At 39.5% G+C, this 13,111-nt stretch overlaps 1 protein-coding gene across 1 annotated transcript; it reads left to right on the top strand.

Moving 5' to 3' along the window:
- The first annotated feature begins 876 nt into the window (after positions 1–876).
- On the top strand, positions 877–6,432 carry tmem70 (transmembrane protein 70). Its single transcript, XM_023398272.2, has 3 exons — positions 877–1,137; positions 3,203–3,302; positions 5,777–6,432. The coding sequence occupies exons 1-3, from the start codon at positions 961–963 to the stop codon at positions 6,220–6,222; spliced, it is 723 nt and encodes a 240-aa protein (XP_023254040.1). The 5' UTR covers positions 877–960; the 3' UTR covers positions 6,223–6,432.
- The last annotated feature ends 6,679 nt before the right edge of the window (positions 6,433–13,111 follow it).

The raw sequence follows: 13,111 nt of genomic DNA on the forward strand, positions 1-13,111 counted from the left end.
AAATGCTATAAAATCATCATATATCAATATTTTTTTCTGCTTTTTTTGCATACATCTCTTAAACCACTTCAGTTCTGCTCAAACCTACCAAATGTTTATTAGTTTTCAGGATTTTAACCCTTTAAATAGCAGTTTGAAGACATGTTGCCTCTTGTTTTATTAAAAAAAACAACACAGAATATGAGATATTTCCCACATAATACATGATGGAGGGATGTGAAATTGTTTTATATCAGAGTCTTTTATATCAAGACCTTTCTCAAAACCAGAATATGATCAGGGTGACTTTTGAACACTGGAAATAAATCATGTACTCATCCCGGCAGTAGCCCCCGTGGCACTCAAAATTTCCCTGGAATTTTCTAGTTATTATTATTATTTGCACCTTGGTTCATGTTGAAGGAGTTGGAAAGGAGGCAGCTGATAAACTGTCAAAAAGGGCTTTAAAACAAAGAGACAATGTTAGAAATAGTTTTTCATAGAACTGAGACAATCTGTTGTATGCTCCTGTGACAAAGTCTTGGCAGGAAATGTGGGATAGAAATAATAAAAATGGGGATTTAATGTTAGAATGAGAAATTACAGAGGTAGGTGTTGAAATTAGGTTAGGACATACAGGACTTTATATCAAGAAATTGGTAAATGAGAGGTGTGCAACTGCAAACCAAATACTGAGCACGTGTAAGGCGTAATGTTGAAAGAGAAAGATTTGAAACAATGACAAATAGAAATCTGGGGATAGACAGTCGGCGGTAGGGAGGGCTTTATTTCAGTATCTTCAGGAAACAGGTTTGTTACTGGACTCATGGTGTTGTAGGCTTCACTCCGACACAGTAGGCGGCGGCATGCACCTTATGTGCACTCTGCACGCGCTGGTTTGTTCACCCTCAGGACACGAAGAAGAGTGCTCGCGACGTGTGTCAAATTGGAAAGTCAATGAATTAATTGGAGTCGCGAACAATGTTTTCTGTAAATATCTTTCGTAGATTTCGACCCTGTGTTGTCTCTGAGTCGTTCAGGTACATTCACATTACGGGCGCGCGACAGGGTGCGCCGCTGCCCGCGTCTTGTTTCAAAACAGTTGGTGGAAAACAGCTATATGCTGTCGGAAGGTCGTTCCTCAACATCAACAACAAGGTATCAACTCCGAACTAATACAGTATTTTCATGACAGATAAACTGTGTAGATGGGCAAGCTAGTACTTTACTAGACATTTTTACATGACTAATGTAAACACCACTAGCTTAGGTTAGCTCCATTAGCATTAGCCGCTAAGATCACTCTCTGAAATCTACTGGTCGCGTCTGCACGAGTATCTCAGATGTGTCATACGGGTTACATCAAAGTAACCCGAAATCCTGGACATTTGTCCAGTAATTATGCAGGTGTTGTTTGGGACGATAAATTGTCTTACAGCTATTATTGATCATTATTGTCACATACTTAATTTAAACAGACATGCAAGAATGTTTCTGATTTAGTCGGAATTGCTATATCATGACGTTGTCATCAGTACATCTGTTATCACAGACCAGAATAGATTTCTATTTTCATTGTTAAAAAAAAACAACAAAAGTCCGTTAAGCAGCTCCTCCATCTATGTGCAGCATTGGAGAAATGCAGTAGAAGCATAAAACAGAATTAAGGCACATAAAAACAGTACAAAGTGTCAGTGTGGTTTACTGCTCTCAGCAGTCAGTTCTTCAGTCGTTCAGTCACAGCCTTTTAGAAGACGCTGTTTTTTGGTCTGTTTGTTTTGCATTTGATTGTCCTGTATCTTCTTCCAGAGGGGAGGGGGAATAGTCAGTGTCCAGGGCGGGATGAGTCTTTTAAACTACAGCTTTGTTGGGAGGCAGAGGCAGCACGAAATTTGACACTCCCAATTCTCTATGCAGGAAAAACCCTGGTATAAGTTGACCAGCTGTTGTTGAGGGAGGTGGGCCTGCTTTAGCTTCCTAAGGAAGTAAAGTCTGCTGGGCCTTCCCATGTTTCTAGACCAGATGAGGTTGGCAGAGATGTAGACCCCCAGAAACTTGAAACACTCCATCCTCTCTACCATTGGATCACACAGCTAGATTATAATGCTTGGATCATGAACTATTAGCATTTAACATTTTGTATGAGAGCCAACTGTATTGCAGTTCTGTTGACCATGCAGGGAACACACAGCATGAAAAAACAAACACACTTACTACAGGAAAGTCTGCGTCTTTCTTTTGAACTTGAACATTAACAGCATAAAGGAAGTTGATTTAACTGTCAGATGGGCAGACAAGCATTGTTGGAAATGTGAAATACAATTATGTTTATTAGTGAGGGCATAGTTAAAGGTGCTCTGGACTTGAGGTTTTTATCATTTTTGTCTGTCCGTTTACACACGACATTAAGGGGGGGCAAAATATTAATAACACAGCTAAATATAATGCAGTGTAGTATAACACTGCCACCATTACCTCAGTGCCTGGTCCTAGCCCTGGACCTTGGTAAGTACCAATGTTCAGCCAAGATTATGTGGTAATGTGATCACTTTACAGATCCAGTCTTAAACCCTCAGAACTGCTTGTAGGCTCATCGGAGCTGCCCTGATAAATAACAAACATGTTTGATATTTAGGATTTAAAATTGGGATGTTTAAGACTGTGATGTTTACGACTGTGATTATGTCAGACCCGGAGCGGCTGATGTTGTTGCCAAGCAACGGTAAACAGTCTAGCCCTTGAGGCTAATGTGAGCTAGCATACCACTATTTAAAACTTAGAGTTAAAATCTCACTTCTGCTGAAGAACAGACAACATCTGTTGACCATGTCTCTCCAACCATTTTCTCATCCAGACTCATTTATGCTTCTGCTTTTATCTCTCACTGTAAAGTTTTACTAACGTTACAACAAGTTGTTGCACCACAGTCACAATTTTGTTTACATCTGCTTCCTCATGAGATCATGTGGGATGACATTATGGTGGTTGTATGTTGCTCTCTGATTTCTCTTGGCATAATAGTCTTAGTAATATCCTGTAGTGTGTGATGCATAATTTTTTTCAAATCTTGTAGTGTGTCATATTTTAGATTAGATTCTTATGTGTGTGATCAGTTAGGATTTTAAAGATCACAAAAGACTGTTGGTTAAGGCTTTCAACAGAGATGCCAAATGCAAACCAAGGCCAGCTTCATCATGTCATTTTATACTATTTCTTTGAGTAGGTGCAGTCCCACTGTCCATCACCCTGTTTTCTCTCTGCACTCGCCCACTCCGAGGATGGGAACCTCATCTACACTGGCAGCCTGGGCAGTGCTGTTCGAGGTGAGTCACGTTCACTATGTTCAGAGGTTAAAGTAAAAATTAATCCCGAGCCTGAAATGTTCACTTGTTGAATAGGCTGCTTTTAAAGCCATTCATACTATAGCAAACTCAGAAATCTTAAAGTGATTGTACTTGCCTTTAAGTTCTAGAAATGTAATCATCAACCCTACTAATTTTTGGCCAGTTTTAAATAGTATGACTGTGTGGGAAAGCATCAAACATAATCTGCTGCTCCTTTGTTAGTCTACCTTGAGAATGTAGTACCCTGTTAATAGCAACGCACTTTTAAATGGGGAAAAGTTACCAGATCTTCTGGATCAATTTCATTTTTATGTGTTTATTAAAAAAAAAAAAAAAATATAAAAATGCAATGATTTTCTGTCAATGAAGAATTATATCTAGTTCATGTTGCAGCCTGGATCATTACAAAACAAAACCAAGCACTAACTGGGACATGGTAACTAAATACAGATACAGTGGTACAAAAATGACTTAAGTGAAAAGGGGGCAAGAGACCTTCAGGAAGCAATTCTCCACCCAATAAAAACAACCTTCAATGCATTATTCTGGTGATAGGATCAGAAAATGTGGGCTGAATCTTTGCTGTCCCAATTGTTTGTCCTTTCCCGAGCGCTTATGTCAGGCAGCAACGTTGTAGAAATTTCACTTTGTGATTGCTGGGTTATCCAAAGAGCTTCTGCATCAGCACACCAGTCAAAGTATGAAGAAGAGCCTTTCAACAGTTTATTCCATTCAGGCAGGCAGTTGACTGTTACAAGTGATTTTAAAATCTAATCAAGGCACTTTACTATCAAACAAAGGAATAGCAATAATTATAACAAATGTCAATAATTTACTTAATCTGAACAAAGAAGCAGCGATACATATAGAAAAAATCATGGACTTGCTCAAATAATGCATCTGAAGCACAGTCAATTTCAAGAAAACACAATTTCAGTTAATATAACTTTCAACTTAACGTGCTACAGCAAACAAAGAAAGAGGCTGAGCAAGGCCTGATCCAGGCCTCTTATCAGTTCAGGCGTGGCCTGATTGGTTGAGGGGCTAAGTCCAACCTTCCATGGACTTTACAGAGGTCAGAATTTCAACAACCAAGGTGGAGGTGCCTTGTCTGCGCAGTAACCCAAGGGTGAGGGTACGCAGCTGCTCTGTCAGTGTTGTCGAGACCAGTGGTTTGTTGGTTTTTCCAGTGGTTCCATTACTGTTCTCTGAACCCAAGCTCAGTAAGGGTCTTACGGTGATCGCTCAGATGAATGTGACAAACTTTAAGACAGAGATTAATATACAAACTAACAGCATTATTTGGAGCTGCTTCTTCAGCCAGCAATATGGGAGCAAATGTGCATTTGCTTGAAACTATTTTATTGATCAGAACAGACCAATTACTTTGGTTGTATTAAAAAAGGACTATGAATAATTTCCAAATAAAGGAGGATGAGTGTTTTTTCTCCACCAAATCACTTCCTTGTCTTTTTCCACACACACATCTTCTCCACTGTTCAAGTCCCACTGTCGTCTCCTCACTCAAGGCAGTGTTAGGAAAGTTACTTTTAAAATGTATTCCAGTAGATATTACAGAATATATGTCCTGAAATGTAATTTGTAACATATTCTGTTACTCAATATGAGAAACATATTCTAAATACTTTGGATTACTTCAACATTGTCTTACATTTTATGCAACAGTATGAATGTGGCATTCACACAATACCGGAGATGATGTTGACAAATTCCATGATGCCTGCTTTAGGCAAGCTCTGGTTTTATCTCTAATGTGATATGTTCAGACGGAGTCATTGTACTCTCAGCAGCAGGCAGATTTGTGATCTAGTAAAGCCATCTGCTCTGCAAACCTGCATGCTGTGATCATCTCTCACAGTGAATGAAATAACATCAACATGATTTCTTTTGCACAGCAGCAGAGAGTGTTTGGGCAGCGACCAGCAACAAGCTGCACTTACTGAAAAGGAGAGCCTTTATCACATAAGCCATAAAGTCAAACTGGCTGTGCATAAAGCCAGAGTGTGTATAGAGTGGTCATCATATATTTGGTTTAATTATGGAGGATAGTCAAAGTGAATGAAAGAATTTTACACAGTACACACAATATGGCATGATACCATAGTGTTGCAGTGATGCTATAAATGTGAAATTCAACACTGAACTGAGTCCATTCATAAACCAGAGGCACCTACAGTGGGATCACTATGACACGAATAGAAATCTATCTTTAGTGAATGTAAATTTATTACGTTATAATCTAATTTACAGTCACATAAATCTTCAGCTGATCCATCAACCAGGACCTTAACTGTACAGTGAGTGATGTAATGACCTAATGCTGATAGGTGCATTCAATACTTGAATAAAATGGATATATGCCTGATGATAGCAGTGTATGGAGAACACTTAAATCAGTAACCTGCGTTCTCTGAATCTGTCCTTTTTGTCAGGGGTAAAGATGTTCTCGTACAGCACCAGCGGGGCCAGCCTCTTCCTCATGCCCCAAATACTCCTGAAGACAGGAGTAGGAGTGCAGAGCTTCGCTTTGCAAACTGCTTTTTGTGGAGTGATTGGCTTCTTCACCTTCCTCACCCCTGTCGTCCTCCATCTCATAACCAAGGGCTACGTTATTCGCCTGTATCATCACCCAGACAGAGACACCTACACTGCCGTCACCTACAGTGTCTTCCTCACGGAAAAAAAGAGCGTGTTCCACCAGAGCCAGGTGAAGATCCCAGCCGTCAGCAAGATGTTCACCACCTTCTACGTTAACAACATGGGGCTGCTGGTAAACCCCGACCTGTTCACTTTACCTCACGACTACAATCACCTGATGGGCTACGATAAGCCCTTTAGCTTCGACACAGATGACATGGACAGTCCCAATAAGAGCTGAGAGACTGACTGGACTGAAACCGGTCAAATGTGGTGTTAGCATATTAAGTCCAAACTGCACAGTACAGACAGTCCCGGGGCGGAACAACCATGGAAGACTTGGCAAATGAAATCATTTCTCAACTACATTCGATTTTTTTGGTTAATGTTTTAAAGGATGTGTCATGAAAATGAATTAAATAAATTATAATGTCATTATCATGACCTGTTATCTGTTTGAAACGGTTTCCTTCTGTTGTCCTCGTGTTGGTGTCATGACAGAGATGCAGTCACTCTCTGACTGTCATGACATGAACCAAATTCTATTGAAAAATACATTTTCATCATCAGTTTTGTAACCTGATGTTATTTCATACCCCTGTCACCACTGGATGTCAAGTGTTTCAGTACTACTGCTGATTAAAATACCAGGGTTTTAGTACTGACACCAAAACAGTGTTTAATTAACTCACCATGTGGAAAACAAGTCTTTTCAAGCCAAACTTCACAAATGTTAAGAAAATGCAAGCAGCTGTAGAGTAACTTTTGCAGCAATACAATACTGTCTAAAATTTGAAATACTGATTTAAATCAAGCGGTATTTGATTAAAGAAGTAGTTTGGTGCCCGTTGTCCAGTACCTCCTATGGAGCTGAACCTGAACTATAGTATAGAGTGTGTCCTGATGAAAGAATAAGTCAAGAAGTTTACAAATCTGAGCAAGCATTCCATGTCAGCATTGTGTTTGATTCTTGTATCGGTGCCAAAAATGGTCTGTCTAGCTTCATGTCTTAGCAAGTTACCATAGGATGTCAAAACTTTAGCAATAGGAAGGGTCTTGGAGTCAATATTGATTCAATACATATATAGACTAAAACAATTAGGCTCAATTTGTAGTCTACAGTATAACTCACTGTACACTTCAGAACTTACATGTGAAACAACAGGTTTTTAAGAGTCTGGATGGATGGGCTGGGGGTTTTGTACAATAGAGGCTTGCTAAACTGATGAGTAGATTGGCTGCAGGTACACAGGTAGAATGGCGGGAGATGGAAACCAGAGGCCACACTTGCCACACAGTCGGGGAAAGGCATCTCTCCCAATCTAATCAGTTCATCCTTGAGTCCAAGTGAATGTTTGTGCAAAATCTGAAGAAATTCCTCAAGGCTGTCTTGAGATATCACATTCGAGAGGGCCAAAAATGGGTTTCGTGAGGTCACAGTGACCATTGCTGTTTAACTTCCATAATCAGATCAGTTTATCCAAGTCCAAGGGAATGTTTATACCATATTTGAATGAATTCCCTGAGTGAAAGATGTTCCTGAGGTTTCGTTTTCATAAAACCAAAAATGTGTTTTGTGAAGTCACAGTGACCCTGACTTTGGACCACCCAAATCAGATCTGTTCATCCTTGAGAGAGCCCTTGTACCAAAGTTGAAGAAATTCCATGAAAGCATTATTGTGATATCGCGTTCACAAGAACGTGACAGACAACCCAACAATATAATGCCTCAGGCAACAGCTGTCGACGGTGCAGTAGCATCATTCGTGAACCTCAGTGAGGTCACTGTATATCTGCCGACCTTCATAAGATCCCTTTGAAACGCTCGGTTTTATTTCCTTGCTTCCAACATTTGAGTGAACTTACTTCAACTGCCTCCTACAAAGAGACAAAGCAGACACAGCCTGTGTCATGCACACTGGCGTTTATTGAAAATTGACAGAAGCAGGATAAAGGCAGATCGGCTGTATAACAACCTGGTTTTCAGACCACCTAACAGACACAGCATTAACCTGTCAACCTGTAAGGACCTGTCAACCCACGCAAGACAGCCTTAAATAGCAGCATAGCATTTACTACCTAGTTCTCACTTTACTGTTGTACTTTAATAACCCAGTTGTTTGGACAAATGAAAGCGTTTGGGGTTAGGTTCCTAGGTATGTCCCTTACTGCCTCATCCTGCTGCCTGTATCAGTGGTTGGAAGGAAACAAAGTGGTCAGTTTAACCACACAACTGTTTTTTATCTATGTAAATTTAGCCATTAAAATAGCATAACTCTCCACACACAAAGAGAGATCAACAGAAGAAACAACTGTGACACACTGTTTAATACTTTCAACTTCTACATAAGTGGCTGCTGGACTTTGAGTTGATTCAAATCCCTTGGGTAAACTGAAATTAACCCTACTCTTGCTTAACAAAAAGGGTTGGTGTAAGTAGAAATTTAATGAGGTCCCCAAAATGGGTCATTTTCTGTAAGTCCCAAGTCCCATAACCATGCAGAAGAAACTATAAAACTACATACTTAAGACATGTAGAAAATGGACAATATCCAAAATTCTAACACCATGCCAGTTTTGTGGACATTGATTAACATCAGTCAAGTCCTGGACCAAGTCATATTTGAATTGGACAAACTTGGGTTCCAATAAGTCACACAGTGTTAGAATTAAATTTGACCAGATTCTGTCAAGTCACTGAAAAATCCATGCTTTGAGTGTGGTGCCAAACACTGCAAATTAGGTTTATTGGCAAAATGTACAAACTAGCAGCTGTTTGCAATAAACAAATCAAACAAGAACAATTTAAATAGCTCAACACAACTAATATTACAAGTGGTTTCTCCAAATTCAACACAAAATGCCACTTTTAATGACTACTGCAGTCTCAAAATTATTCAACCCCTTCATGATAAGCATCTTTTGTACCTAGTAGAGCACCCTTTTGCTGTTATGACCTGCTGCAAACGTGATGCATAGCCAGACACCAGCTTCTGGCAGCATTCCTGAGGAATCTTAGCCCATTCCTCATGGTTAAAGGCCTTCAGGTCACTAATATTCTTGGGTTTGCATGCTGCAACCAACTTTTTCAAATGCCACCAGATTTTCAATGGGGTTCAAGTCAGGCGACTGTGATGGCCACTCTAGTATCTTCCAGCACTTCTTCTGAAACCAAGCCTTGGTGGACTTTGAGGTATGCTTCGGATCATTGTCCTGTTGGAAGGTCCAATGACGCCCAAGCTTCAGCTTCCTCACCGACGGCATGACATTTTCTCCTGGGAGTTCCTGATACTTGATTGAATCCATCTTTCCCTCCACACGCTGCAGGTTTCCAGTGCCAGAGGAAGCGAAGCAGCCCCAAGCACGACTGAGCCACCACCATGCTTTACTGTAGACAGGGTGTTCTTCATTCTTCATCCTCCAGACATACCACTGATCCATCGGCCTGAAAAGTTCCAGTTTTGTTTCATCGCTCCACAGAAAAGAATCCAAAACCTCTTTGGTTTATTTATATAGTTTTGAGCAAATTGGAGCCAACTTTTCTTGTGCTTTTGGGTCAGTAGTGGTGTACGTCTTGGAGTTCGGGCATGGAGCCCTTCAGCGTTTAGTATGCGCCTTACTGTGGAAACTGACACCTCAGTGCCTGCTGCCACTAAGTTTTGTTGCAGGTCTTTTGCAGTCAGTCGAGGGTTTTTGACCACCTGCCACCTCAGGACTCTGGTGGCAGCTGTTGATAGCTTCCTCTTTCTGCCATGTCCAGGTAGTGTAGCCACTGTTCCTTTAACTTTAAAATTGCGAACTATGCTTCCAATTGTATCTCTAGGAACATTCAGTGCCTTTGATATCTTTTTGTATCCTTTTCCTTGTTTGTGCAAGGCAATGATCTCTTCTCTGAACGTTTTGGACAATTCTCTTGATTTAGCCATATTTCTAACATGCAATGAAATGTCACCGTGAAAAGTCCAGGTCCAGTCCCTCATTTGCAAATGTGTGCTCTTAGGTGAAATTCTATTCAGGGGGTTGAATATTTTTGAGACTGCAGTAGACATTGAAAGTAGGATTTAGTGTTGAATTTGGATAAAATCCTTGTAATAGTTTTATTTAACTATTTAAACTGTTCTCCTGTAATTTGTTTATTGCACCTGAAAATTTTGCCAATAAGCCTAAAATGCAATGGGGGTTGAATAATTTTGATTGCAACTGTATAAACTTACTGCCACTGTAAGGAACTCCTAGCTAGTTATAGCCAGGTTGGCTCCAATGCTACACTTTTATTTTTAAATAATAGTTTTCAAGTACAGATATAGAGCACTACACATAGTGCCATTGTTAAATCTGTGGTTATGCCTACCACCTTTAGGTGAGCTTTAGTAATGTACTCCTACTGTTTAACTGTTTAGATAAAGGATCAAAATTGATGCAGCAGAATCTTATTTTATTCCACACATTCTTCTTCCTTGTTAAAACCTTGCTCATACATGACCCACTACTCAACGACTGACGCTGTGTAATGGTAGTAGTGACTAATGTAGCCTTGAGCTGCTAGCCTCAAGCAGAGATTAGGAACAGGCTACAAAGGTCTGCTGAGCTCACTTCTTTTTAACGCAACACTGACTCCACAAACTGACAGTGACATTAGTGACATCACTTGAGGATATTTATCAGACTTTCACACAACAGCTTCTGGAGCCAAAAAGCTCCACTCCCAAACCTGTAAACAGACTTCGATGAGTAAAATAGGCCAAGTTCCATTTAATCATTACTTCTTACTCCCAAGGGGGAGTGTATAGTATTCAAATGTCCATTCAAACAATAGTACCCATGTGATTTCCAAGTCACTGTAATGTCATATCAACATCTACAGAAACCATGCTGAGTGCTGTGGCCAACACTGTCATCCATGGACAATGTTGTTTTATGCAGATTAAAGGCACTCAAATCATAAAACTGAAATTCAGCACATGAAGGCCCAAGCTCCAAGAGGAACAGCTGTAACAGCTCTAGCGTTGAGACTGACAGCTGTTTTCTCATTTCTTTCAATTCTCTCTCCTTATTAATGTCATCACCTTCTAACAGCTTCATTCTGTAACAGAACATGTATGAACATTTGAGTCTTATATCTCTATTAACATTTTTTTTTACCTATACAAGCTTATCAACAACACGAGGGGTGCTGAGACAAACAAGATAAAACAGGTAACTTCTATTTTCAAGAAAATGAGATGAATTCATATTTTGCTGGTGCGTTTTTTTCCATCATTTAACATGATTTCACAGAAAAACTAAAAGTCCAGTTTCACTTGTGTTTGTTGTTGAACACAATTCAAATTTTGGCTATAGAAATGTCAGTTAAACACACTGACAGTACAGAAAGATCTACAGTAAAATAGTTCGATCAAGCCAGTGACATTTTCAGGGGTGTGAAAAGTGAACAAAACTATGCAAGTACACATGTACTTCAACAAAGTGCAGTCCAGTCTCCAACAAAATATAACTATTACCATGGTGCGTTAAGACATTTTACAGCTTGTGATAGCACACAATACATGACTCAGCAGCACAGTTAATTGGTAAAAGGGAGGAGAAATGTACCAGTCCAGCTCAACTAACAATATGACATTTCCCATGGACCTTTAATGAACTTCATTCTTAGTGACATAACATAAAGGATTTTCTTCTTGTGGTCTGTTTTAGCCTTGACTGAGACTGAGACTGTACATACTGTAATTCTCAGCACAGGCTGGACAACACTTCCTTCCAGTCTCTAGACTGGTTCTTCTATTAATTCATTGATAAATGCAACCAAAACTGTATGTACTGGAAAGTGGTGGTGTATGGAGAACCAGAGTCAGACTGTGAAGCTGCTTCCTGACTCCAATTCCCTTTGAGTCCCGGTCATGAATTATGTATTACAGGACACTGAGTTTGATAACGCCCACAAACGAAAGCTTAATGGTTTTGAAGTTGTTCTGGCCGATTAAACCTCTGCTCAGGATTTAAGTTTATTAAACACTTTGCCATCATCATTTTTCATCCTCATCCCTGCACCCACTGACAACCATGCAGCATCCCTTCCAACTTTGCTGCTTCTCCTCTTCATATAAGTTATTATATTATGCTATGTTTGTGTATAATCTCATAAATAGAGAGTCAGGGAAACATCAATCATGGCGTACCAGAGCATATGTTTTATCAGCCAAAAATCTCTCAGTTAAAAGGTAATCATCAGAAATGGGAAAACATATTGAAGTGTATCACTTGGTCTTACGATATGTATTGTGTGGTCCCCACCAGCTACTTTTTGTTTTTGCAGCAAAACAGGGGAAAGAAGCCATTCATAGTCAACCATACTATCCCATACTTTGTAATGCAAAGGGCACAATTGCCTTTACTATACTTTCTTAGAGACGGAGGTGACATTAGTAATGCAGAGGTAGAATATACTCCACCTGCACTGAATCATGGGTGTATCACTATTTAAGTTTTTCTGTAAAGCGTGGAGAAAATAATTGGAGTTGCTGACAAGATGATAATGTGCTACACAACAGCTAACACAACCAACATGAACACCTGAAAAAACTGTCACGAGACCAAACACTACTGAAATAATTTTCTACCCGTTTTCCACAAACCAGCGTATGAGATAAAAAAAAAGAATTAAAGCAACTTGGCAACTTCATTGCAACTTAGCTATGGCCATTTTCTGAAGTCAAAAGCAAGCGCTTTAGTGAGTTGCTATCAGTGCTGGAGCTGAAAAACCAAGTTCACTTTCCTAGTGGGGTCATACCAAATCTCTGCAGAGAAACCACACAAGATCTTATGAAGAGCTAACTACATTTAGCTAATAGACGGGCAGACCCTGCACCACTTAGTTATATCACAATAACAGCGAACATTATGGGGGAAACTGAGAGATGGCTTCCTACAAAGCTCTGTTTTAATCATACTTGGGAGCTAACGTAACTGGCAGGTATATATTGGTTTCTAATTTTAGGTTTCTATTTCAATTACAAATTATATTTCTTTAAGATAATATATTTTTAGATTTTATATATTTTCATTTATTATTATAAGATGAAGAAAAGATATGAAATATTGTTTCCACTTTGCTTTATGCTTATTTTCTTACA

The sequence above is a fragment of the Seriola lalandi genome, unplaced genomic scaffold, assembly GCF_002814215.2.
Source record: "Seriola lalandi dorsalis isolate HSWRI2012SDOR001 ecotype SW California unplaced genomic scaffold, Sedor1 jcf7180002054981, whole genome shotgun sequence".
NCBI classification, from domain to species: Eukaryota; Metazoa; Chordata; class Actinopteri; order Carangiformes; family Carangidae; genus Seriola; species Seriola lalandi.

Coding starts and splice junctions, on each gene's coding strand:
- tmem70 (XM_023398272.2), top strand. CDS start 961: ATGTTTTCTGTAAATATCTTTCGTAGATTTCGACCCTGTGTTGTCTCT. Junction 1,138..3,202: donor TCCTCAACATCAACAACAAG/GTATCAACTCCG, acceptor TTCTTTGAGTAG/GTGCAGTCCCACTGTCCATC. Junction 3,303..5,776: donor CCTGGGCAGTGCTGTTCGAG/GTGAGTCACGTT, acceptor CCTTTTTGTCAG/GGGTAAAGATGTTCTCGTAC.